We start from the raw sequence: 27,701 nt of genomic DNA, 5'->3' as shown, positions 1-27,701 counted from the left end.
TGGAACTTTTCCCCTGCTCCAGAAACACACTTACATGGGTGGAAAAATAAAATATTCAAGGGGCACAATGGTAGGTTGAAACAGTAAACTGTGCTCCATTTCCTTCTAAGTTTGAAAAAACTAGAATTTACAGTACTCTGTGGTATATGAAAAAGTCTTCACAAGTTTACATTGCATATTTCTGAGTCCATTCCCTTGCGTGTCTGTTGTATCTGTATGTGCAGAAAGAAGGCATGACAGTGAGTGAAGAGCTGTTAGTGAGACATAGACAAAGTCTCAAAGGCCATTTTACTTCATGCAGATACCACTGAACTTTTCACTTAACATTCACTTGATGTTAACATTTCTAAGAGCAAAGCAGCACACAAAGGCTATGTTTGGTTTTCAAGGCTAGCTATCAAAGCTACTTAGACTCAAACTCAAAACTAATCTCACAGGTTTGCACTGAAAAACCCATCTTTGTGCATACTCAACTTGTATTTCACAACTGGTTCCCTTACTTGTACGTTAAGTGGAATCCCAAATGTGTATGCCGTTAGCAGACTGACAAAGTTCACACATTTGGGTAGAATTCAATATAATTAATGGAATAATTAATGGAAAGGGTGGGGATGGAAGGCACCATGATTATTACCATTATTCTCCATTCTGTATTTTCATCTGTTCAGCACCTGAAGACCCCAGAGCAAAAGCTTACATTGATTCATAACATCCCAATTCTAAGTCAGTTGTGGTCCACAAGCATGTAGCACTTCAGTTACCTGCTGCCCATGTTACCCTCCCGAGATCAGAAACTTCCTTTATGTTCTACAGTGTTCCAGAAAGTAAGGAGAGGTTCTTTCTCTCCACAAGGTGTTGTAGAATATGACAACAATCCTTATTACAAAGTAAAGCAAAGCACTATTCTGTCCCACATTTATAAAACTGTGTCCAAAACATAAGTTCACTGTTCATACCTGGACATCATACTACATGCATAGGATTCATACCTATAAGACTGCAGTAACAAGTACTTCCTAGACGGAAAACTAATCTTTTCATGTGATAAAAAAATAAATGACCCTAACATTATGATGGTTTTATGCAAATAGGAACAAAATAATATCTAATAGTTGCATATGCCTACAGGTTCCTGGTTGTCATTTTACTAATAGATTTTTTCAATATTTCAATATCCAATACTCTACTATAGATATGTATAGAGATTTCTCAAGGAAGTTGGACAGGTTGCATAGCGAAAAATCAAGCCACCATCTGTAAGTACCACACAAATATGTCTGTGTTATACTCACTTTTCCTTGTCTGACTTGTAGATCTGTGCAATATCCGGTACTAAAGGATCATCTGGATTAGGATCACAAAGTAAGGAGCATATGGACAATAAAACTAAATAGAAGAGACAAAAGTTAGTTCACTTGGTTTCTGTAATCCTTTATATATTCCAGCACACAAAGTGAAGAAAGGAAGATTGGAAAGCAAGTGCACGAATATCAAGATTTCTGACAGCAGTTCTGCTCAGGAATATTTACACAGCATCATTTCTCTAGGTCTAACACACTATCTGATAACAGCCCAGAGAACTCACAATCTACACACCTGTACTTTTTGTAGTCATTTTTTCCCCATGTTTTATAGCCTATCAACACAGAACATACTACAGATGACTGAAGAACAAAATGTTTTTCCAAGAAAGCCCTTCTAGCTGCAATTAACATTATCATTAATATTAGGCTATCATGCAAATCCTTCTCCACTTCTGTGCTGACCATTGTTTTCCTTCAATGAACATTTCACTTATTTGATACATGCCCGACTTTCATTTGGGGAAATACTCTATTACTCACTCATGGTTCCATTTCAATTCCTGCTACTGCACCAGAGATACTTGATTTTTCTAATACTTTCCACACAAGAACATCAGGTCATTTCTTTTTAGCACTCTGTGTAAAATTATTAAGAGCACGGCTAAGAATTTTGGAGATGGCTGAGAAAAACAGTGACAGCAGCCACACTTGAAGAAGCTTTTGATGTGACACAAAAAGCCTACAAAAAAGGCTATAGCCTCAACATTCCAAAAAAAAAATCCAGAGTATCAGCTTGAGGAAATTCAACAAGATAGAATATAGCTCTGACCGATGACTGAGAGAACAGCTACATCTTAAAATTCATCTTAGAGAAATGCAAATCAGACCAATTTAGTGCCTGTTAAAATACGCTGTGATTAAGATCTCTGCCTACACAAGTACATTCAAACAACCAAAAGCCACCTTGAAAACTCAATAAGCAATCAAAGAGGCTCCTCCACATAGCAGTATCTAGTCATGCCCATTTACATTCAAATTTGTTTGGTTTTACAGCTCTGTTCACAGATTTCTCCTCCCTTCTGCATGCACAGTCAGCTGTAAAAGAGAAGCTGCACTTCAGACTAATTGCACTTGATCTCACTCAACTTGCTTCAGAACATTTCCTTGTTATGTACATAATGCATGATACCATCTGACACTCCAAACAGATACTGGTTCATAACAAGGATTCCAATAGACTTAACCCCTTCTGTAACAGGCAGGATAGATGAGCTCCCATCGGCCCCCAGGACAGTGCAGCAACACAGGGAAAAAAACACTAGTGTGTGCAATGACATAAATCCATTAGCACATCTGTGAGCTTACCTTTAGATACAGTCAGAGCTGGTGACCATTGTGACCTCAGGATATCAAGACAAATACTCCCATTACTGTTTATGTTTGGATGGTATATTTTTGTTGTAAAAGCAATCTGAAATTAAACAAAGTAAAATTTGCAGCTAACATCAAAATGTTTATTACATTTGGAATCCTTGACGCTCTCTTCAGTTCCAGACATCTTAGATCTTCCATATGCAACACAACCTGTTGTGAAGTCGTGCACTTTATCATTCAGTTTTAGGATTCAGTCCTATCTGTTCATCCATTGTACATGTACTCTCCCCTTATCTTTCTGGTTTTTACTTAGAGAAGCGAGCCCCAAACAGCAAGGACATAGATACAAAGCTCTGACCTAAGAACTGCTTCAGTTTGCAGAGAAAGCACTTACCTTTGGGGGTTTGAAAGGATAGTCTGTTGGAAAGTGCACTGTGAGGAAGAACACTCCCCCTTGATACGCGCTATCGGGCTGGAAAAAAACAAAAGAAAAGCCATTAATACATTTCAGCTATTTTGGAGCTTCTCTTCAGATGGCAGAGAACCTCCCAAAGCAATGAATATCGCAGTCAACTTTTTTATCCCCAGTACACAGTCCATACTGAGGATGCTGAACGCTCCCATTGGAAAGCAAAGCTACAGCAGAGTCAGCCATGGCTACTACTGCAGTAGCCCAACGCGGCTACTGAGTGCTGCCCTTTTCACGGAGGCTAAAGGAGGGAGCAGCGTTCGACCGCTGGAGCTACAAAACCGTCGGTCCATCAGCTCCAAACCAGCTCTCTCCTCACTGTCTGGGCTGCAAGGCGCTGCTGGAGCTCAGCTCCCTGACACTGAGGGGAACACAAAGATCACAGCAGGTCTTCTACATCCCGCCTCCGTGCAACGCCACAGCCGCTCTGCTATACTCAGGATCTTCCTCCATCATTAAGCTACAAATATACTCACCTCGAGAAGTGGTTTCTCTTTGCAGATGCAAAGAGTAGGATTTTCCAACATAATTCAGTTGATCATGATGACATCAGGGAGTTTTAAAACACACAACATCTTTGTGACCTGCACAAATCTGTGAACATGCATTTTGTTAGAGAACATGTGCACAGGTTTACGGCCAGGCTGCACACAGTTAATAGATAGAAATAACTTTGTTGCAGTCATCTGTTGAAGAGATTTTTCATTCTTATTTTCTAGAAAAGTTGGGAAAAGAAGTCTCAATGCTAAATGACAAAGAGCTGTGCTTCAAGTTCAAATTAAGGGAAGAAGAATACCTGAAAATCTCTTATTGCTTGAGAAGTTCAAAACGGCAAGAGAGGAATCCAGCCTCAGCAAAGCTGAGGGAGAAGTTTGTGGTTTGTCTTATGGGAACAAATGCAGGCTTTTTTTTTTTTTTAATATTATGTTCACACCTTAGAAGTCAACAGAAATTGCAGTTCTAGAGATGAATAGAAGATGCAAAAACAACAATGGTCGCTATGAAAGTCTCCTTATGCATTCAAAATGCAGACTGTCATAATGTAAGGCAACCTATATATAGTACTGTTAAGAAGCCAGCGTGAAGTAACATCAGAAGAGACTGTCACTGTACCTAAAATTAGGTTTGAAGTGGCTGCTTGCATGCATACTAAGTTCATTTGTCAAAGTTAAAATAAGCTAAGATCAGACAAGATTCACACTCTTAGTAGGTAAGGTATATAAAATGGATGATGCCAATAGACAGAAGAAGTCACACACATCATATGTGAGTTCTCAAATAAGTTTTGGTCCTATGCTTCTCTCAGCCCCTCAGAAGACATGCAGGACAGATGCGCACCCCTCTTTCCTTACATTATTGAGACAAAGGATAACATGCTGATAATTGTGGCAGAGAAAGGCTGCTCATTCTTACTCTAAGCTACAGAAATGTGAGGAACTTGAAGCCAAGACAATATTTTCCACTACAGGACATGAAAAGTAAATTGTGATCTAAAAACTATAGAAAGAATAATAATTTTAGTTGGAATTCAAACACTAGTATTTCCATTAATGGGGTCATTCAGGACAGACATACAAATACTGGCAACAAAGCTTTTTTTTTTAACCCTATGTTCTTGGATATTCTTTGCTGCTCTGCCATTCACCTTTCAGTAGTGCAAGTAGGTCAAGAGCAGAATGACTGGGTATGTGAAGGAGTGTGGTTGTAAAAGAACAATGGCAAAAGCATTACTATCTATAGAAACGCTTTTCATGGTCACCAGAGCTCCTGCTGTGTCATCACAACAGATTCCAGCCTGCCACTGACAAAACACCCACTGATCTTCCACTGCTTCAGAACAACTGTGATGAAAATGCAGAAATAGCCCCAAATGAGTCACAATTTCACTTTTCTCCACCACTGCATCTCACTGGTTTAAGTCCTGTCCCAATTTCCCAGCTCTCAATCAGAACCAGAAGCTTTTTCCTCCAAAATTACTGCATCCATAAGAAAAACACCTGGAATACCAGCTTCTTGCCATTGTATTTGTAAACACCCTCTCAGGTCATGTTTTCATTCATTCTTCTTGCTCACAGCCTTGCTCATTTTTCTTTAGAACTTCTGTTCTTAAGCTACGTTACCCTTTCTTGTGTCATTAATCATAAATCACATCATTCAGAGATTTTCTTTGGGTTGAGCAACATCTTTCTCACACAAACACCAGAAGTACTCACAGTCTCTGGCCTCGGGTTCCCAAAAACCACCCTGTTTTGCCAGAGCCACATCACACTGCCTAGATTCCAAAAGTCCCCAGATCAACAACACCAATCTTGTTTACAGTTATCAACTTAAAAGTTTGGATTATGTTAACTATTTCTCCTTTCAGAGAATATCTTTCTATTTCTATAATGTTTCTATGTCTATATCTTTCACAATTGAAATGATCTTTGAAAAGATCTTTCAACTAACTCAAGCATTGCAATTGACTGATTAAGCATCCCTAATTTCAGGCAGAAGACAGACTTTTTTGACCAGTTAAAAGAAGAGTAGTACCAGACTACCAAAACCAACAAAGTAAACCCCAAATCGTCAGCCAGCACACAGTACAGCTGAATTTGACTGCCACATTAACAGAAACCCAAATGAAAACTTCCATCATGTAAATGAAAACAAGTCTGCTTTTTAAGGGGGAATGAGTTATTATACTTACAGGTCCCATAATAGTGGCTTGCCAATGAAACACTGCAAGTCAAAAAGATAAAATAATGAGAGCTTTTCTAAGCTTTTTCTTAAGTGAAATAAGGTGAGCCATGGCAATGTCCCAGGAGGAGCTTACAGTCATCTCCAACAGGTCCAGCAGAACAGTGGGCTGGGGGGTCTCGCTGCAGGTCACTCAGTTCCTGTAAGAAACACAAGATATACAAGATATGTAAGATATATTTAATACCTTAAAGCATTAAAGTGTTGCAACCAAGCTCATAATAGGTGTGGATCTACAGAAGCATTGATGGAAAGAAAGAAATGGATTTCTCTGTAAAATCAGTGCTCAATATAGAAATCCAACTGTTCCTTTAGCTTTTGATCTGACAAAATAGTCATGTATTCACCTCATCCATGCACATTCACTGAGTAAAACCAGCTCATAAAGTGACTGCAGAGTGCCTATCAAGTATGAAAGGACGCTAAGTGAACTAGAGAAACAACAGAAATAGGAGCTATACACCTTAATGTACCTTGATGCAATTACCTACGTGCTTATTTCCAAGTGGCTAACATAAAATCCTGAAGGAAGCTGGAATTTCAGAAGTGCTCAGAGCAGCTTTGCTACATCAGCTGACTTTCATTTCTACACAAGCTCACACTGCCTTATGTAATTTAGAATTTTTATTTAATCATACAGAAGCAGCTCAATTTTTCATCTAAGTCACCTTTACCAAATGTAAAATAGGTCAGGCATTAATACAGCTCATTCTCCTCGTTTAACTCAATATATTACTTTTGATATCTGAAGTTTTACTACACTAAGAACAAGCTACACACTCCAACTCCAAGCTGCTAGGAACTGCTCTGCTGCGAGTTTTAACAGTCCTATTTAAATACTTGCATTGCAATAAGCTAAAAAGATGAATGCTAAATTACTGTTCTTAAGTCACCCAACCAATAACCAAGACCATACATATTTAAACCAGTAACAAACATGAGCAAGTCTGAAAATGCCCCCCTCAAGTTTATTTGAAGGAATAACAGGAAGCATTTCCATCTCCCAAAAAATCATTCAAGAACACTATTGCAAAATGAAAATCAAGGCTTAAAGAGGCACCAAGGTGACATCAAGTAAAACCAGTGTATGCACTATGCTCAGATCTCCTGCACAAGGTGAAGGGTCAAAACTGGACTGCAACTGCTGGGATATATTTATAATTTTACAACTTCCAGTGAACGACTCACAGTGCCCTTCTCCAGACAGCTCAAACACCAAGGACAAGGCGCCCAGCGCCACAACTCAGGCACACTTCTGACAGCTAACTTCTGGCCCCACATAGACAGACATGCAGCATACTGAGCCTCTTCAGTGCCAGTTCGAAGTTACAGCTTCGCTAAGTCACTCCTTCAACTACATGATTGAAAACACAGTTCTTTGCTACACTGACACAGCTCAGGCTAGCTAGGGTGAACTGCCAGCTCCCAGCTTCATTGCTAGGGTGGAAACCCTAAGCTGTACCCAAAGCAGCACCCAGCCTAGGCTCAGCCTAAGACACAAGAGCAGAATCCTGTCCAAGTGCAGCTGCCTTTTTATCTGTGGATTCAAATGTCATGAAGGAGCAGTACACAGAAGGGTAACCAAGTCACTGCCTGCACAAGAAGTCAACCAGTCTCAAATTTCCAGGCATCACGAGACTCAGCTGTGAACAGCTCCTGCCACTGCTCCAACTTGCAACACAAGGTCCAACAAGAGAAGACCGAGTTAATATGCAAAAAGCAAGAACAAGGAAGTTACCTGCACAAGGCAGGTGGCCAAAAGGGACAACAGAAAAGCTAAAAAACCCATCTTAAAGCAATTATATCTGACTGCTTAAGGCAACAATGGGGAAAAAGGGTTCAATTCAACATCTCTAAAATACATGCACACATTTCCTCGTGCATGTGCCCCACCACCACAGCTGCCAGGCAGGCACCTCATCTTGGAGTCTTAAGTCTACAACACCACTTCTATTTGTTGGATACTTTCATTAAGACCTTCGCACATCCCAAAAATCACACTAGTTCTTCATTCACATCAACACTCGTACTGCCAAACTGCTAGGAACTAGAAAGGTGTACGCTTCCAGCTTCTTCAGGCTGAAGACACTGATAGTTGTCCACAATAAAAACATGTTTTTAAATCACAGCTTGACGAGACCTAGGTCAATGCAATCCTGTTACTTCCCAACTGGGAGGAAGAAAATCTCCCTTCAACCTAACATGTTAAGCACAAGCCATGTTCAGACACAAAGAAAGATTTTATACCTTAAAAAAAAACAGCCAGTCCAAACTCACGCCACATTCTCCATTCGAAAAATGACAAACTGACACTAATGTGCTTTAGGAATACAAATGTGATCAAACTTAGTAAATTAAACTTGACAGCATAGCAGTTTGAGACTTTGCATAAAGCAGCTCAGATCAAGTAGAGATAAGAGTCAAAGAACTATTCTGTGCTGTACTGTTAATTATGCTGCTGAAGCTTTGCACTCCAAGCAAATCATCTGGAGAGCTGTACAACTTGGGTAGGCTTCAAGCTTTCATACACTTTCTGAAATGCTGGGGAGAGAAATTCTGACTGCCTCCTTGCTAGTCAGAGCAATTCACCAGCGTCCAGAGCTGAACTCCAGAACAGCTGTGATGGCTCCATAGAATCATGAGATGTTTCATGACTTACATAAACTCTGGTTGCCCCGAGGCTTCAACTACATCCATATTTTTAAGTCAGTGGTATAGAAAATGCTGGTTCAAGACTTGGATGTATGCATGCTAAAAACAGGAGTTGTAACTCATAGCTTTACAGATCCCACTTTTATAAGGCAAACTCAACACCATGAATTACAGCACACAACAGAGCAACATCTTCTGTGTGAGTACACAAAAGCAACACAATTTCAGCAGTGAGTGTCCATTAAAACCAGCACGCCGTGCTTTATCCCAGTAGAGCCATAATCAACTTGGATAGAGAAGACAACTAAGCTGAGAACACTGCTGGCAATAAGTCTTCTAATCCTCTCAAGCACTGAAAAAATTACTGAGCAGAATAAAATATCACTAATTCTATGCCACAAACTGGCTGCAATTAGCAAGTGCAACAAACTATTTCTCCTGTTCCAAACTACAGAACCTGAAAGTAAGCAGGATCCAGCACCGGGGCTGCTAATGAGGGAACAGCCGCACAATGATAGAGATGTTAACCATTAGCTACTGAAAAGGGACGCAGCAAAGCCTCCAGATGAACATCTTTTTTCATCACAACACACACACTGTAGTAGATCTGTGGACAAGGTGAGGCAAAAAATTGTAAGTCAAGTTGAACTGACGTAAAACTACGTTAAATTGTAAAAGGTGGAAGTACATCTGAATGTACAGACAAGGGCTCACTGCTGAAGTGTATTACAGAATGCACTTCAGAATTGTAAAGCTGGTGAAGACAGCAGCTGCTCAAGCAGTTGTGTGCCTCATTAAATACAGTTAGATATTGGCTCTTCCAAAGCCACTGGAATGAGATTGGAAAGGATACTTTGACAATAGGGAGACGGACATACTAAGCACAGTACTTATGGATACTCAGGAAGCAGGGGTACTAATAAGAGAGTCCTAAAAATATGCCTCATTTTTATTGCTAAACAAGCCTGCGGGCTATCAGGAGACAGAAATAGACTGTGAGCAGCATCACCAAAAGCTATTTTAATTCTTTAAGCTACATGAAATCACATCCAGAGCCCTTTCCCACACCATTATTTAAAACAGAGTTTTTTCAGTTTCTCAGCTATGTTCCTCATCTCTTGCATAAAATGCACTGTACTTCCTACTAAGAGCATACATCCACCTCTGCTCCTGTATTAATAGTGATTGGAATTATCTGAAGAAAAGCAACTAAAGCCCAGATTGTACAGAAGTTAAAGGAGTCTCTTTTCTTTCTAAGTTCAGCGAACACAAAACAAATACTTAATCACAACATCCTTCAAGCTTTGTTCCAGTAACAAAGGAGTTAACCTATTTTTACATACTGTGTAAGGCAAAATCTATTCTCTAATGTCACAAGTGATGTTTTGGAAGCAAATGGAAACATTTCATATTAAGGATTCAAAAGTTTCCTTAGTGTGTTTATTACTACCCGAAGAAAGCACGCAGCTCAACAGTTCGTGGGCAGAACCCAAGTTAGTTTCAACATAAAGATGTAAGCTGGCATGTCCTGTCCATCTATGCATACGAAACACATACTGAAACAAACAGACTTTCAGTTCAACAGCATATCTGAATGTTGGAACGCCTCCATTCTTACTGAGTGGCAGGAGAAAAACAATCAAGCACTATGCTGACAAGACGAAAAACAACAGCTATTTTCAAACCAGTCTTCAAATGTGTCAGAGGAGATGTTGCTGCTTTCAAAATCTCCAACTGAAGAAGCCCAATTTTTTAATGCTGGTAACAAGAGCAAGTGAATACAGGTTTTGTAAGCAGTTCACAATTTGATTAAGCACAGGAAAAAAAATCAGCTTTTCATTAATAGTAGAGGGGCATCCAGAGTTACAGGACATAGGATGAAAACCATCCCACCAGCTGTAACACAGAACTGACAGGATAACAAACTCACAACTACGTAAGTAAAGAGAGAACTCAGAGCAGGAATAATGAGAAATGCTCCCATACAGGTCCAATAAGCAGAGGCTGACCTATACAACTTACATAACCCAGCAGCCTGAATGATCTCCTCCTTGGCACAAAAATGGCATTGTATCCATTTTGCAGAGGCAGTAACCATAAGGACTCATTTGAAAAATATCCCTCCCAACTAAAACCTACAGTATTGGTTTTCTTTTACATAATTGCTAACATCCACCAAGCAGCGGGTTGTTCTTTCACAGCCTTCCATTATCGCTGTACAGACCTCAAGTCCACAGGGGTCCTTTACGGAGTCCCTCAAAGCAGACCAGTGAAAGAAGTCACAAAACAACACAGGCCACAGAAGCAGTACTGTTTAAATATCAGTCCCAAATCCCAGTCCGTCCCCAGTGTGCAAAGCAAGGACAGATACTTGTGCCCTGCAGTTGTGCTTCCTCCATAGGCGCTATCATTCTGACAAGGCAAACTACCACACTGCCAACACTCAGGCTTGCACCCAAAGCCCCTCAGCTGTGTTAAAGCACAGTTATGAACCACCCTCAAACTACCCAACCTTGGTTAAGGAGATTACATGTCTGGACTAAAAAGTTCCCAAGCAGTATCACTGTGCTGACAGCACTCAGTATTCAACAGAGTTCCCCCAGGAACCAGCAGGGACCAGCAAACTGTCATACAAATACATTTAATCTAGCATGAGTTTTTCCCAGTTCCACCATTTTTAGGACTGCCCTATGTGCAGCAGTGACATGAAGATACTTGATCTTTTCTATCTTTTTTCTCCTCACTACAGCTTTCCATTGGAAACAATCCTATTTCTTTGCCACTTTCCATTTCCACAGCAAGTGACTTCTTACAAAACTGCCCTGGAGTCAGGCTGCTGGCAAATTAGTTCAGCACTGGTTTTTATTTTTCCTGGAATAACAGCAGAAGGTGATGAAGAGTCATTGGGAAGTAACCCAGAAGTAGTCGTTCCTGCAGCAAATTAGAAGCAAGAAGCAGCTAGGTTTGGATCTAAGCTCAACTCTTTCAGTAGCTCCTTCTCCAGTACCACTCCACATTTCAGATGAAAGCAATTGCATAACCAGGAAATCTTACACAACCTTGAAGTCAGCACTTCTTCACTTTCAAAGAACAGAAAAGCAATGTAGAAAGACTAACAGGACATGAAACGCTCTCTCCCAAGGATAAATTTCACAGCTGTTGAATACAGAGCTTGTAAACATCACACTAAAGAAAGTTGTGGCTTTCCAGTACAAATGGAGGTGATTAAAGCAGAAAGAAAATCTACACAGGCAAAGTGTAAGAAAAATACAGCAAATCACCCCATGGTATGAAGGTCTCATTTGGAAGATTTGCTTTGTCTGCTCATCCTGACAGAACAAAAATAAGCAGGTATTCAGAACAATCCCCCTTTCCAAACACATAACTAGAGAAGTTCTTGAAGAAAAAGTGAGAAAATAAGAAGCTGAGAAAATGCCAAGCATTCCCAAGTCACACAGGGGCACAACAGAGCTTACTGCTAGGAAAAAAACAGTCATTGACGCCTTGGTTGCTCCAAAAGTAACGCCTCCTGTTAATTCCACAGAAACTACTACAGACACAAGAAGCACAAAGACGCTATTTGATAGAGCACGTTCTCAGCTACAAAACACTGTTTTTTTCCACACGCTCACCCACCAGCTTTGTACCTCAGGCAGCGATGACCAGCAGGCTGCGTGCTGTGCTCCTGTACACCCACACAGCCGCACCGTGCTCACACCCCGCTGGGCTCAGTAAAAGTTCAGCAAGCATCGCTGAACGCCAACGGGTGCCATTTTATCCGCATGGAAAAACTCAGAGACACACCTTCGCCTCACGAGCCTTCCCCTGACTGACCCCATGTCGTAAGGCCGCCCCTCTGCTGCCATCTGTCGCGATACAACGGCGTATCGGTAGGAGCCCTGTGGCCGCAATATCCCTCCCCCCCCCGCCCACTCCCCTCAGAGCACGAAGAGGGGCCGCGGCGCTCCGACAAACCCAGCCCACCCCTCCACCCGGAGACAATTGCATAATCGCCCTCCCAGCAGCAGCACAGCTCGGCAGCCTCCCTCAGCCCCGCTCACTTTCTGTATCCGTTTCAGCGCCATGGGAGCGCAAGGCGACAGCAGCGAGGAGCGCGGCAGGGGGCGGGGCGGGCAGCTAACGGCATCCGCACGCACCGACGGAACGGGAAATAACAGCGCGGGGAGGGGCGCCGGGCTCTTTGTGTCCGCTTTTCGCGGGGCACGCTGGGTAGCGTGGGCGGTGAACAGAGCGACTGCACGGCGACCGCTGCCCCCGTGCGGCCTGGAGGTGTTCGCCTCCGCCGCCCGCTCATCAGCCTTGACGCCTGCGGATTCCGCGAGCCTTCGTCGCTCCTCCCCTCGCGCCTTTCAGGGCGCAAAGCATTCAAAAGGGGCGGGGCGCGGCGCATGTGCGCTGCGGAACTGCGTGCGTCCTCTGCGGAGCGGGAGCAATGGGGCTGGGGCAGAATGGCGCCGTGCGGGGTGGGTAGGGGCACGCGCGGGGCTGAGGGGCTGCACGGGGGAGGAGGGGATGGCGCCCTGCCCGTTAGAGCTCAGCCGACAAAATGGCGGCGAGGTCCCCTGAGGGGTTGGCTGTAAGGGGAGGGGTCCGCGGGTCGAGGCGTGGGAGGCTCCGTGAACGACCGTCGTGTTTGTGGGAGCAGGGTGTGGCTCTGAGGGTTCGTGGGTATCAATTCGTGTGGCTTCTGTACGTCGGTGAAGGAGCAGCGGCCTGCTCTGCGCTGCGGGATGTGCTGGGAGCGGCGGGCGGGGCTCCGCCTGGCGGCTGAGGCGCGGGCTGCCGCCTAACGGCGCGGGGCGGCGGGCGGTTAGCGGTGCGTGTGGGGAGTAGTGCCGCCGGGTGCCTCCTGTCCTGCGTGGTACTGCTCTGCTACTAAGCTCTGCTTACGAAGAGAATGAACTTCAGAAGATTACTGTATCTCGTTCTGTCCTAGTGAGACGCTTAGCGAAGTTGCCTGTCCCCTTTCCCAAGTCTTACAGGGCTGCTTTCATAATACAGGCGTTTGACTGGTTGCACTTAGTGTTACATCCAGACCCTTGTGCGTCAGTATGGTGAGCTGCCCTTGGAAAGCAGTGAGAGCTGATATATGCTTTTGATTCCTTAGCCTAGATCCAATGCAGTAGTGTCTCTTGCTCCGGTGAGACCTTCTGGCTTGGTATCTTTCTAATGCAGTATGACTTTGGGGGGTAAAAGAGAAATTCCCAGTGGAAGACTGTTCTAGTTTTCTTTATCTGTGTAAATGTGCTAAAACTTAAATTCCTGTCTCATGTTTTTGTCTATGGAGTGAACTGGACTCTTTTTATACATGTCAGGAACACACATGCGCACAGAAGTGGTGGATAAAAAAAAAAAAAAAAGCAGGTGCTGTTAGGATAGCCAGAACTGTTAGGCCAAAGTCCAGGATACTGGCATGAGGCCACAAAAAGTAGGGAAGGTCTTTGTAGAAAAGGAAACGATAACAATTGAGCAAAACCTCAGAGTTATCAGAGATTCCAAGAGGGGAAAAAAGTGCAGGTGGGAGGTAGTGGTGGTTTTAATGGCAATTGTCTTTCATAGAGCCAGGATCTAACATGGTTAAATTTGTGCCATTAAATATAATTCTTCTGGATCCATGTTCTTTTCCATACCACCACAGCAGACTTTTAATCTAAGCTGATTTTTTCTTACCCTTGTGGAGTGCTAGTAAATTAAACAATTTCCCCATTGCCAAACACCTGTTAAGCTCTTTTAGTTGCAGCATGCATTATATAAAGAATTTACTCAGTACCTGTACTCTGGAGGGGTCTGTTTGGGTTGCTGATGCTGTGTGTTTGTCTTTAGTGACCTTCTTAGAACTGAAACAATAAACAGGTTTTTTTGGCTTATAGTTTAGTGTGCTGAGCTTGGAAACACTGTACTTTCCAGTGTTGACCGGGTTGATGAAGAAAAAGTTAAAAACCAACCAACCAAAAACCAAACAAACAATCCAGCCACTTTAATCCTCGCTGTTATATAGAAGGGACTGAGGTGAGAGAGTGCTCTGGTCAGTGGAAAAGAGCAGATTAACTCAGTGTGTGTCAAAATAAAAAATGCTGTGTTTTGCCTGGAGAACAGAAAGATCTCTTCGAATGTTAGAGGTGTTGTCTTGAGCATGGAGACATTACCTGTTGGGAGGAGTTTTAATAGAATATTGTGGTCAGCAAACTGAGTCTTTTTTCTTCTTTTTGTTCTAGTTGAATGGATTGCTGCAGTCTCTTTAGCTGCTGGAGCAGCTGCTGTTGGGTATCTAGCTTACAAAAAATTTATCTCTAAAGACAAATGCTGCAAGGCAATGGTGAATCTCCATATCCAGAAGGATAACCCCAAGGTAGTTCATGCATTTGATATGGAAGATCTGGGAGACAAGGCTGTGTACTGTCGTTGCTGGAGATCTAAGAAGGTAAGAGAAACATGCATATCAGTAGCATTGGGAAACTTATTCATTTTTCAGTACAACCATTTTACTGCTTCATTTAGCAGAAACTAGCTTCTTTTCACATTGGCTCACATTCTGCAATGAGATGTAGCAATAATTCAGTCCTTGGAGCTATGTAGATTTATGGAGAGCGAAACCTTCAGATCAGCACTAATAGTGAAAACAGTGTTTCTGTGGCTGTGAAGAAGCAGTTTCACTGAAGAGTACAGCTACTCTTCAGACTAATCAATCATAAATATCAGATATTATTTTGCCACTGAAGTTTATCCAAAATTCTTGGTCTTTCAGTAGATGAAGGAGAACCCAGGAATCATAGCCCGAGGGCCAGGTTGGATGGGGCCCTGGGCAGCCTGGTCTAATATTAAATGGGGCGGTTGGTGGCCCTGCATGTGGTGGGGGGGTTGGAGGTTAATGATCCTTGAGGTCCCTTCCAACCCTGGCCATTCTGTGTGATTCTGTGGAGCTGGAAGCTTACTTTGTCAGTCAGAAGATGTCTTGCTACTAGTTTGCATAGGGAAAAGCAAGACATTAAGAAGTCTCTTAGTATACTAGAGCTGGTGTCAAATGGTTGCTTGACATGCTTGAGCTCACCACTAAATCACATGGATGGAGAGAATACAGAATTGGTTTTGGAAGAACCTTGCTTGTGCACATGGAGCTGTCCTGCATTTATTGCTGTGTGCAATGCCTTTTGCCACATTAATGAGTACAGCAGCAGGTTTGTTTCCAGTGGTGGTGGAGGTAATCCAAAAGCAAATCCAGAAGTTTTTGAAGAATCTAAACGGATGAACTTAAAGCATTTGTCTTTGCAACCCGTAGTTTTGTGGTTAATCTTACAGAATAGCCAGTGAAACCATGCTAGCACACTTAGAAAATTGACCTAGACGTGGGTTTGTCCAATTTGGTTGCATATGAAGATGCCTCAGTTGCTTAACGTCAGTGTTAAGCATGATACCTAACCTTTCAGAAATGCTGTTAAGATCAGCTTTAAATCTGAGTTAGAGGAGAGACCTTTGATGCTATTGAGATCAACTTAATACATGGATAGTGCTAGTTCCGAGTTCTGTAATGAGAGAAAGTGGAGTGAGTAGTCTGTTTACAACTAGCATGCATTTAAAAGCTGTTTTGAAGTCGAGGTGCTAATGTGTGGGTTAAATCTCAACTGAGAGCCAGAAGTAGAAGCTGCTCTGAATGCTACAGCTTCAGAAAAGAGAAAGGTGAAGAAAAAAAGCTGTGCTAAGTATTTGCAATTGGTAGTATCTGAACTGGAGTTTAATTCAGGTCAGAATACTGTAGGCATCTCCTTCAGTACTTGTGTGTATAATAAATGGATATCAAGATGTTACAATCACAATATAAACAAGAGAGTTAGGCGAAGTAGACTATGATAACAAAAGAGAATAAATGGAAGGCTTACCCTTATGCTGGGCTCACCACAAAGCACCAGAAGGAGGGATCTCCAGACAAGATCCTTCCCCACTGGTAGCCAGCTCTTAAATAGGCCTAGGAGGGGTGGAGCCTGGCTCCACCCCTTCTGGCAGCACAGCTGAATTGCCTTCAGCTGTGCTCCTCTGGCTGGCTCATGGCTTGCCTCAGGTGATCAATCAGAGGTTCAGGCCGTGACTTAGTAGTTCCCATACATTGTGATAAAAGAAATTGTAACTTGATGCATGGTATTTATACTTAACTATCTCCTCTAGAAAATAGAAGGGATGTCTGGATGTAGGGTTTGCGTTGCAGCTCTTGCCATTATTCTAGCTATTGTCTGATACTGTCTTTTTTTGTGTGAAATCAGAATCTGATTGAGCGTTGTATAATCAAGATGCTATAATCGCAATATAGTTGTTTAATCAACAGATATCAAGATGTTGTAATCACAATATAATCAAAAGAATCAAGCAAGGTAGACAGTGATCACAAAGAGAATAAGCGGAAGAGCTTACCCTTCGGCTGAGCTCACCAGAAGACACCAAGAGAGGGGATCTCCAGAAGAGATCCTTCCCCTCTGGTAGCCAGCTCTTAAATAGGTCTAGGAATTGCCTTCACCTGTGCTCCTCTGGCTGGCTCATGGCTCGCCTCAGGTGATTAATCAGAGGTTCAGGCCGTGACTCAGCAGTTCCCATACAAGTGTATTTTGCCATGCATTGAAGGGTGTTGTAGCTCAGGAACATACTGCCCTGCATAGGCTGCTGTAATCTCATGCTAAAAGGAAGTAGATGAGGGATATGATATAATGAGTCTGTTCTTAGAATGTGCATTATTTGACTGTGTAAGCTTGTCTCAGCAGACTAAGCCTGATCTGAGGCACAAGTCTGTTAATGGAACCTGTAGCATTATGCACCACAGGTTATTTCAGTTGCTGATGGTGTGTGTGCACTCCAGCTGGCTTCATACTGGGAAGAAACAGTTGGACTGCATGAGGAGAGTGTTTTTGGGAAGCTTAAAAAAAAAAGTTAATCCTCAGTTGTGTGGGTTTTCTTACTTGATCCTTTGTGGGGAGCATTTATTTATTGGAAACCGGGTACCTTCAGATAAGTCTGCTTTGGGTTGTAGTAACCTATCAAAGTGGGTGGTAGGTGGCTTTTTTTAAATGGCCCTTTCCTATTCGGCATTGTGCTTTGCAAGGGCTTCATAGCATTGCTTTTGAACTTTTATGCAAAAGTCCTCTGTTAAAAAGTATTGGTATAGAGGCAAGAGTTTTTTCTTAAAACCAGACAGCAATTCATCTACAGTTAGAGCATCTGTTTTCTTCAGCTTTTTTTAATTGAGGAGAGGGGGATGGGCATCTTAATTGGTTTACTTGTAATTATCTGCAATCTGTGCGTCTTCCAGAGCACTGTTAGTCTGCAGGCTGCAGGCTGAGAGCTGCTGCAGAGCGTTGGAAGAAACAAACTTGTTTGGTGTCAAGGGAAATAAACTGAGCTGTCCAGAACGCTGCACAATTCCCTCAGGGCTTGAGCTCTGATCGCTGTTGCTAGCCTGCTGTATCTTAAACAAGGATAAACATGCTGCGTCAGGCCCAGCTTCAGTCTTGAAGATGACCAAGTAGATGCCCTAAAAAAAAATGCAGTGTTCTCTGTGTTGTATGCAGCTTGCTTTTTTGTGCCTGGTGTTCCATCCTCTGGGAGCTAGCGGCTTGGAGATCAGCTGGCCCAGAGGATGCAAAGCTGTCAAAGTTGGTAGCTGTTAAAGACACTTTGATGCTAGCTAACGACTATGAATTCCACCATCTTTGTCACCTGCAGATTTCAAGTGACGTTGCTGCAGCTGGACCGTGGGCCTGTCTTTTTGGGGCGTGTGAGATGTGTGTTCTGTAAGCTGAGTAGGTGCTTCTGCAGAGGCAGATAGACTGTGGTGCTGTATGGAGAAACAGCTGGCCCAGGAACATTTGGGTGAGAAGCTGATGAATATCCTATGAATTAGGATATAATTTCTGCCAAGTGTCTGTCAGTACCTACTCAGTGAGTCACTAATAACTGATTTGACAATGAAGTTCCTGTGTGAATTGGCCTATGTGATTGTTCTCCAAAATCTGGGGGTTCTTAATTTAGAAGACTCACCTGCCATTTATAGCATGGCTTTTGACATTTTGTAACTGTGGTAAAACAAAACTTTCACCACTCCCTCTGCTTCCACCCTACCCTGCAGGCCTTTATTTTAAGTACCGAGAACGTTTCTTTCTCACTAGTATGTTGTCTTAGGGATATTGCTTTTATGCGATACTTGGAAGGCTCTTAAGCATGGGTGATTTGGCATCAATTTTAATCAAGGACTTTGACTGGGCAATGAATATTGGGATCACCAGAATGTCAGAGTTGGTTTGGTGGTTACTGTGAGGGAATATCGGTGTTCTAAGGGCACGAGCTTAATAATGCCCAACTTGGATTCCAGTTATTCCAAAGCAAACACGATAGAAACTGAATACAAATACGGGTGTGATGTATGTGATTGTCTCTAGAACTTCCTCTGCAGAAAGGGCACAGCCCTGAAGACATATCCTTGAGAAGTGGTGGGGTCTGATCTAACTCTCTTTCCTTCACAATATCCTTTGGCTCTTGCATATGAAAAGAGCTGTCCAGGAGCAGAGTTGTTTTAAACAGTCCAGGACCTGGGCAGTTACAGCTGGTTAAAGGAGTCCCTCTGGGTCTTGCTCTGACCAGGCTGTTCCAGTTTTGTTGATGGAACAAACATTTCTTTGAATTACTTCCTTAGTATTACTCTCACAAGCCCCTGATGAGTAACCATGTCAGCAGGAAGTGTGTTTTATTTCCATTGTCAGGTCAAAATCCTGATGTAGAATCCAGCTTTTGCAAATGGACATTTGTGCTGGTGAGACAAGCTGGCTACGTCAGATGAAGCAAAGAAGGCCTGCCACTCTAGCTGTCTGGTGGCAGGACTAATCTGTCAGTGTCTCTCTTAAGTAAGAGATGAGGTGGGAAGCAGTCCTTTTACTTGAGAAAATTGAGTGGGGAAAAAAGCTTAGGATCTAATTCTTTTGCTTTTCCTCTCCCCACTTGACTTCTGTAACTGCACTCAGTTCTGGCTGTGGCTCAGGAAAATAGAGTGTCGGGCAATGTTGGGAGCAAATAACTTCACGTAGTCTGAGTTAACCTTCAACTGTAACCTGCATTTTCACTTTGCTGACCTGAGGCTGGAATACCAAATGCAGTGGAGTCAAGTTGCTTTGTTTTTTGACAAGCTTCTTGTCCACTCTGAGCTCACATGGGCAGAACTAAGTGTACAGCCAAAATTCAGGGTCACCTGAAATGCCGGTGTGAAAGTTCAAGTCTGCAATCACAGCAGATTTAATGAGAAGACATTCCATTGAACTTTCAGTGTAGGTTCCTAATTCTGACTGTACTTCATATGCACTTAATGTGTGTCTGTTCTTTCTCTTCCAGTTCCCGCTGTGTGATGGCTCTCACACACAGCACAACGACGAAACTGGCGACAACGTTGGGCCTCTGATCATCAAGAGGAAGGAGGCGTAGACTGGACAGTAGAAGTTGCAAAATGAATGTCTGACAAATCCTCTGCTTGCTTGTAATTGGGGGAGAAACCACAAATTCTTTGTCATGTCACTGAAGAATTTCCCATGTAGTTTATACATCAGGCATGTTTATTATTTCTGGGGCTTGTCTTGTTTTAATCACTACAGTGCATAATTTACTGAATAGTCATAGTTGGAATTTTTTGTCTTGTAATGTGTGTGTACCCTGTCATTGAATATGAAGCTAAACTGACGCGCAGAATGTATGAGGCCATTCAGCAGAAGTCATATTCAGAAGGTAGATCTTGTTTCTGAGAGCTTTGCAAGTTATATGGCTGGATAGAGTTCCGCAGTAGCAAGAAATCGTGGTGCCAAAATGCAGCTTAACTTGTAATAATGCTGCATTTTCTGCAGATGGCACGTTTGGCCTATTACACTACAGTTTTGTGTGGGCTCTGTGAAAGAACACATTTAAAATTGCTAATTAGGAACAGACATTGTAAAATGCTTATAGCACGATGGAGCTGAGGGACAACTTTGCCTTTGATTTTACAGCAGTGTTGAAACTTGACCCTATTACCATGTGGTATCATGAATGTACTACCAGAACTGCAGACCTGTATTGAGAGCAGGATTAGGAAGATCATCTCTGTGAGAGCTTTCTCAATAAACAAGTGGAAGGATATGAAGTGCTCAGAGTGATGGGTGAGGGGTCGCAGGGTTGTTTTTACTGCTAGAAAGCCTTAGTTTCCTTTGCAGTCTCTGACAGTGGAGCTCACTTCCCCAGACCACAGGACAGGGAGGCTATGCTGATTTATTCCAGAAGCTGAAAGAATAAGTAAAACCCCACCCGCTTCTTCATTGCTATGGCTGGTTCCAGATGATGCTTCCTGCTGTTGCACAGAGAGCAGGCGCACCTTTCCTTATTAAGTGGTCTTAGGCTCTATGTGTCTTAAGTGGCTCCTGCCTTCCTGGGCTCACTGCTCTTGTGGATCAGCTATTTTTACCCAAAGGAACAAACTTGGACAGGCTTTGGTGACAGGTAGAAACATGGAGAAAAGGAAGGATGAGAAGGAGGACTCGTGTTCTCCTTTTGTATGGCACTTGTCTGCCTTATTTAACAGTTGCATTAATGGCCACATCTCCTTAATTAGCTTTAGATTTATCAACATACAAATGGCTACAAAGCAAAACCCAAAGAGTGTGATGGCGGAGGGCAGTTCTGTATTAAACCTGGTCTGCAAGCATAATTGCAGCTTGTGTAAGATTGAGCTCTTAAAACAGAGAGAAAGGCTACCTCAAAACTAGAGAAAATGTCTTCTCAAGAAGTTGAAATCTTAACCGTAAAGGTTCTTCCAGATAATTGGGACTATAGGAATTGTATTTTTGTTAAGGTCATGTTTGCTACAACTGGTTAAGACAAAAAAAAAAAAAAAAAATCATTTCCTTATCCTCAGTGTGAGAATTTCTGAGGCTGAGGTCTTAGCTGAGCACTTTGAACTTTGGCAGAAAGCAGAGAAAGCAGAGTAGGTAGGCAGCACAGACCTAAAGGAAGGAGGGTTTGCATGTAGAGTACTTGAGTGGAGTCAACTACTGTCTGAGAGACCTGCTCTTGTAAGAAATTGCAGTCAAATATATTTAGTCTCTCTCTTCCTGTATTGTAAAGGTACCTGTTTTGGTTTTTTTTTTTTTTTACTTGCCCAAATACTGATACATATGGAAAATTGTTTTAATCTTAAATTATCAAATATATTTGGTTTATCCAAAACCAAGTTCTCTCTGTATTACTAGAATGTGGCACTGGATATTTCTGTATTTTTTTCATATACACACATTTGAGCTCATCTTGATCTCAAGGTAATGTTTGAGTTCTCATAGGTGTGCTGTTTGTTCCGAGGAAGATTTGTGCTGTAAGTAGTGCTGTAATCCAGTGCTGCTGTGATCATAAACCTGTGTCTGGGTTGGATTTTCCTTCTGAGACTTCCTGTTAGCAGTAAAGCCTGGCTTCTTTAGAAGGAATGAAAGTTCACTGAAAACAGCATTTGTGTTTTAAGATACAAAGTCCTGAAATCTCTCATGGATCTTCTGATTCATAAGACTGTTTCCTGCTGTTGGACAGGAAAACACTTTGTGGTGCTTGAGCATCAGGAAAGTGGGCTCCGTGAGAAGCTCTTCTTCCTGCAAGGAGAAGATGCAGAAGCAGAATCTTTGTTGATTTACATCCTGGTGAGTTTGTTTTGGAGAAGCGTCACATTGAAAAATGTTGACATCAAGTGTTTATGGTTTATTTCGATGCACATACAGTTTTCTGTACTGTACCTAAAAGTTGTGCTACTTGTATATGTGAGCTGTTAGAACACAATAATGAAAAGAGAAGCCTGGATTTGAGTAAATAAAATTGCCAGTAGTCTTGAAGAGCACCAGAAGGTACTACTTTTTTTTTTTTTTGCCTTCCTAGCAGAGTAGGTTATAATCTCATGATAGTCTGAGTGCTTGTCTGATCCAGTGTTCTCTGAAATCAGTGCTTTCCTTAACAAAACTTGAGAATATTGTTGGTTACGCCTTCACCAAGATTAAACCATCAAGCAATTGCTCTGCAAATGTGCATCTTCACATCACATGGCAACTCTTATTTGAAAATATGGTCACAGTCTTTCACAGTTAGAAATAGCAAAGAACTTGTCTAAGAGTAAAAGCGTATTTCTACTCCGCATCATTATTTTCCAACATGTTTATTAGAAAAGTAAACAAATCCAAGAATTGATTTTTGTAGCCGTTAATTCTGACTTCTCAAAATAGTGTGATGGCCGAATACTGAAGTGTTTTTAGAATCGGAATTCTTGAAGAGAAGGCAGCTACAGGTTATGAGGTACTTCCTGCACATTGTAATTCGAGCACCATGAAGCTTAGTGGATTTCAGAGGCCAGCATTGCGATGACACTCTGCTCCGCTAGGAGGAGCCGAACGCTGTGCAATTGGTGGGGCTTGGAGTTGGCAATGCTGCTCTGCAGGTGAAAACCTGGGAGCTACCTTAGCAATTCGGACCTCTTTCTGGTGGTGATGGGGCAGCCAGCAGCAGAAATAGTGGTCTGTGAGATTGATTTTCACTCAGTTATGTAGCAGTTGCACTGGGATTTTCCTTAAGTGTAATACAGCTAGTGAAGGCGTTGAAATGTCCATCAGTGCTGCATCACCACTTGCTCCAAAAACAGAACATTTTATAACAGCGGGAAGGATAACAGGATAGATGTGAAACTAAACACTGGCATTGCACAGTAACTATGTCAGTTGGCTTTTCCCATTCTGAACACACACATCTCTTAACTTATTTGGCTTTTCTTTCAACTCCTGGAGCAACAGACAATAAATTAAAATGAAAGCAGTGTATTGCATTTCACTATGCTTCTTATTAGAGTGAAACATAAACTACAGAAGTGCCTCTTTTTTAGCTTTGGTGACGGAGTGGTTTTGTTAGCCAAGAACTTGCTCTTGGAGCTCAAGGAGTTACATGTCTTAAGCAGACATCTGTTAGTTACTGTGTTTTCTCCTCTTGAACTGTTTGTGAAATCTTTACTTTTCTCAAATAGTTTTCTATAGCAGGCAAGTGTAACCATACATAGATAAAACACTGTGATTGCAGCTGGTGCTCCTGCTCTAGACAATGGCCAGAGCAGGCTTACACTTCAGTAATGATTAAATCTCTGGTTGCTCTTTTCCAACAGCGTGGTCACGATCTTTCAATCCCTTCTTGGCACCAGCATTTGTGCAGGTTAAATGGCTTTGTAAGGGTTGAAATCTGTTGACAAACCAAAGGAGCAAAATACTGTTTAATAGAAGAGGGTTTTTTTGTTGTTTTTTTTTTTTTTTAAATGCAGGTTGGCAGTGGGTGTAGTCAATAAAGATGTGTTCAGTTTTACTGCAGATGGAAGCAATGTAACTAGCCTCTAGGGAAAGACATAAATGCACTTGAATTAAACTTCTTGGCATGTTAGTCATCTTAAATCAAGTACTGAGGTTATCCTAAAGCATGAGGATGCGACTGGTAAAATGCCATCATGCATTTGTAAAACCTGAGCAACAGCCTGATAGAGATACAAGGCTGTACTTGTAAAGTATTTGTTTAGAAAGGCAAAAGGGGTAATCTTTGGCTACCTGTAATCCATGAGATCAGGAGATAGTGCTAAAGACATGAGTTAATGCCACTATTTCAGAAGGAAGTGGAACTTGTTGCCCCAGGATGTCTATGTTACATCTCTTTCATTGCTGTTTTCTGGGGGTTGGAGGCAGCAAAAACATGTTTCACCAATTCAGGCTCATCACAAATCATGGTTTAATTCTAACATCTGCACTGATTAATCAAGGGTGTGTTCCCATTCCCTGTGAGAGACCAAGTGCACAAGCTGGACTTGGTACGTGGCACGCCAAGGCGATACAAAGCAGCCAAATGATGCCTTTTGTCTTTCTCAGCACTCTTTCTCATGTTGCCCAACACTTTGTTGGCTTTTTTTGCCTGTTGACCCACGCTCAGCTGATGATCTCAGACTACTGTCAACAGTGACTTCAGGATCTCTTCTGTGGGCTGTGGCAGCTACTTCCAGGTTCAGCATCGAGGAGCTTTGGTTTGGATTACTTTCCCATGCATGTGTTATCTTACATTGATCCACAGGGAAGTTCTTCTGCCAACAGCAGAAGGTTGTCAAACAATTAACAAATGTCTAACTTTGAGGAAGGAAGAAACTATTGAAATGAGCTCTGTGAGTCCTCGTCTGCAGCTATATGAGGTTATGTTAGAAAACCTGTTGATTTCTAGCACAAAACAGATTTCTCAGAATCCAAAGCTGTGGCTCAGTTTGTAGAAAAGATGATCCAGAAAATGCACAAATGTAGCAAATTAATGTCAAAGTAGTTTTTGAAGTGTTCTGTATTATCTCTGGAGAGTGTAGGCTGTTGTATGACAACACTGCTCTGTTTTCAAACTGCAAAACCCCAGGCATACCTGGTTGCTAGGGTGGAGAGGTTGCATTAGTCACGACCAAGTAAAATATTTATGAGAGAGGCTCCTATTGCGGGACTTGATGCTGAAGTGAAGAGGCGATAGCTAGGAAAGAAAATGGGGTAGTGCAATGAGTTTTGGAGTTACCACAGACAAGGACAATTGAGATTTCAGAACAGAAAAGAGCATAGAAGTACTATAAATTCACCAAAGGATTAAAAACCCTAATATATTTTAAGAGGGTGTGCTTTGCTGTGAAAGAGAGATGAAATTCATTGCGGCTACAACTTCCACGCTGGTGCAGCAATGTCTACATTATGAGCAGGCTGGGCCCTCCTGCTGACAGAAGCACTGCCACAGATCCTCTCATCTGTCTACAAGTGTTGCTTTCGCAGATGGACATTTTTTATCAGGAGCACACGTTCACTCAGTCCTTGTCATCTCTGTTGCAATCTGGCTGCCAGAAGCTATGCAAGCTGCAGCCGCGTGCTGCAGGAAGTGGCTCTGCGGGCAGCAGGATTTGCTTCTCTTGTTCAGACCTTGCCATGAATACACGGCCCTGGTAGAGGAGTGGTGGTTTGGGCTAACAGAGGACAAGTGGCAGTGAGCCGTGCCAGCGAAAAACCCAGTGGTCAGCATGCCTGTAGAGCGTGAGCGTTTGGGCCAAAATCCAACGACATCAATCTGTTTACTTCATGTCCCCCTGCTCTTCCACGGAGAATGAGCTTATTTCCTGTACTAACCTACCATGCATCTTGCGGTTAGTTATTAACTAGCTGTTCTGAAGGGCTTTATTTCAGCAGGAAGCAGTTCTCTGCTCCTCCTTACACAGTTTAGGGGAGCTTTGCAATCTACAGACCCTCTTGCAGCGCACAGCAGCTTGTGCAAAATCAACGCATGTGTAATGTTTTCTAAACGTTATTGGTATGTACATTTCACCTGGCCGAGTGAGGTAAGATTGTTCTCCAGCAAAAGAGGAGAGCAGTCCAGAATTAAGCGTACTTTATGCCACATGCATTTGGTTGCTGGTGGATTCCTAATCTCCTGCCCACGTTTTGTTTTCTCTTTGAGTGCACTTGCAGAGCCCTGAGCTGAAAAGATTCCCTGGGAATCTTGCTGGTAGGTTCAGCTTTTAGGGCAAGCTGTTACAGAAATTGTGCTTTGTGAACTAGTTTATTATTTCCCTTTTCTGATACTCTCTTGGTTTCACTTGTTTTATTTTAGGATAAGCTTCCAGATTAGATTAGCAAACTCCATGTGCTGAAGTGTGAGGGTGGAATGAGTGAGCTCAGTCCCACGTCACTTTTCTATATGCACAAATCTGACTAAAGCAAACACCAGGAAAAATGAACTAGTCAGTGTTTACTTATTCCAATTACTCATGCTTTTGTATTTCTTTCATCCCCTCCAGCTCCACTTCTGTTAGCTCCAAGGATATGCAGAAGGTGTTCATTCAGGACTAGATTTCTGAAGAGCCTTGCAATTCCAATTTTTTAACCTTTTAATGCTACTTTTTGTTTTTTCCCACTAAGACTTCAAGCTCATGTAGATCACACTCTTAGATGGGCACCACCAGAAGTCTGAAATTGCCAGATGTGTTTTTTCTCTCTGCATTGAGATCCAGATCAGCCAAAGCATCTTGTACAGCAAGGGAGATCTTTCTGGAGGCTCAAGTCAACATCTGAGCCTTATGGCAGCTGCTGTAGCCATAGCCAGGGCTGTTCTTCCTATCAGACACCAACCACTTGTGCCTTTTTTTTCACAGTGCCCATCAGTACATTTCTTTCTGTGCAAGGGCTGACCAAGCTGCAGCAGGTGTTTCTCTCCTCCCTCTGCATCCCCTGAGAAAATCCAACGCTGAGGAAACAAAGCTGGGAGCTTGCCCTTGCAGCTGTCTGACTCCTGATCTTAAAAGCTGGATGCTACTGAGTGATGAGAGAGAAACATAACTTTCCTGTGTCTTGTTGCATCAGAAAGGACCTTGCTTTTTTGGCCAATGAAGACAGTGAAACAAATCAGTCCATGGGGCTGATGAAGCTTGACTTTCACACATTGACACTCCATCCTCCTTCCTCTCTGTCAGCTTACTTCAGCACTCTCACTTCCACTGTGACCTTCCTGTTCCTCTGATACTCGAACTTCCTCAGCAGATCCCCCAGTCCCCCAGCAAGCTCTCCCAGTCCCCTGCCACATCTCCCAGCTATGTGATGGGAAAGATGTGGCGTGTGCTACCTGAGCTCAGCACACCGCCCCTTCTCTAAATGTCAGTGCCGATCCTCTGTGCATCAGTTTGGATAAGACCAGTAGGAATGACGTTCATCTGCTTTGTATCTCTGGCCTTGTTTTCCCACTCCCGTGTCCTACTAATACTAAACACTGGCAAAAGTGCAAGCATAATATTTGTAAAGTTCAATACCATTTATAAAGGAAACAAATGGCAAAAAGGAACATCAGGAATGACAGGGTGGCAAACAGTTGATGTAAGCACCGGTGAGGAGAGACGCTCAGTAAAGCCTTGGGCTCAGGGCTGCATCTACCCACGGGGGTAACGTTCAGAATGGAGATTAAACCTTTATCTGTGCCTCGAGCCTGACGAACCCCCAGAGTTCTCCAAGCCATTTTAAAGGTTCTCATCCACTTGAGAGGCACGATACCATCTGCGTGCTTCGGTTTGCCTGGAGCTCCGTGGGCCCATCGAAAAC

At 42.6% G+C, this 27,701-nt stretch overlaps 2 protein-coding genes across 2 annotated transcripts; one reads left to right on the top strand and one right to left on the bottom strand.

Annotated features, from left to right (window-relative positions):
* Window positions 1-166: 166 nt before the first annotated feature.
* UBE2D1 (ubiquitin conjugating enzyme E2 D1) lies at window positions 167-12,623 on the bottom strand (the record flags this gene model as incomplete). The annotated part of the gene is made up of 7 exons (XM_079536505.1): window positions 167-212; window positions 1,293-1,386; window positions 2,670-2,775; window positions 3,073-3,150; window positions 5,837-5,868; window positions 5,963-6,026; window positions 12,600-12,623. 7 exons carry the CDS (start codon window positions 12,621-12,623, stop codon window positions 167-169), a joined length of 444 nt encoding a protein of 147 aa, XP_079392631.1.
* Window positions 12,624-12,985: 362 nt separating this feature from the next.
* On the top strand, window positions 12,986-20,124 carry CISD1 (CDGSH iron sulfur domain 1). Its single transcript, XM_079535968.1, has 3 exons — window positions 12,986-13,022; window positions 14,775-14,980; window positions 19,918-20,124. The coding sequence occupies exons 1-3, from the start codon at window positions 12,992-12,994 to the stop codon at window positions 20,005-20,007; spliced, it is 327 nt and encodes a 108-aa protein (XP_079392094.1). The 5' UTR covers window positions 12,986-12,991; the 3' UTR covers window positions 20,008-20,124.
* Window positions 20,125-27,701: the final 7,577 nt, after the last annotated feature.

The sequence above is a fragment of the Tetrao urogallus genome (assembly GCF_951394365.1).
Source record: "Tetrao urogallus genome assembly, chromosome: 5".
Classification (NCBI taxonomy): domain Eukaryota; kingdom Metazoa; phylum Chordata; class Aves; order Galliformes; family Phasianidae; genus Tetrao; species Tetrao urogallus.
The sequence above is the reverse complement of the archived record's forward strand: the minus strand, read 5'-3'. Positions and strand labels throughout refer to the sequence as shown.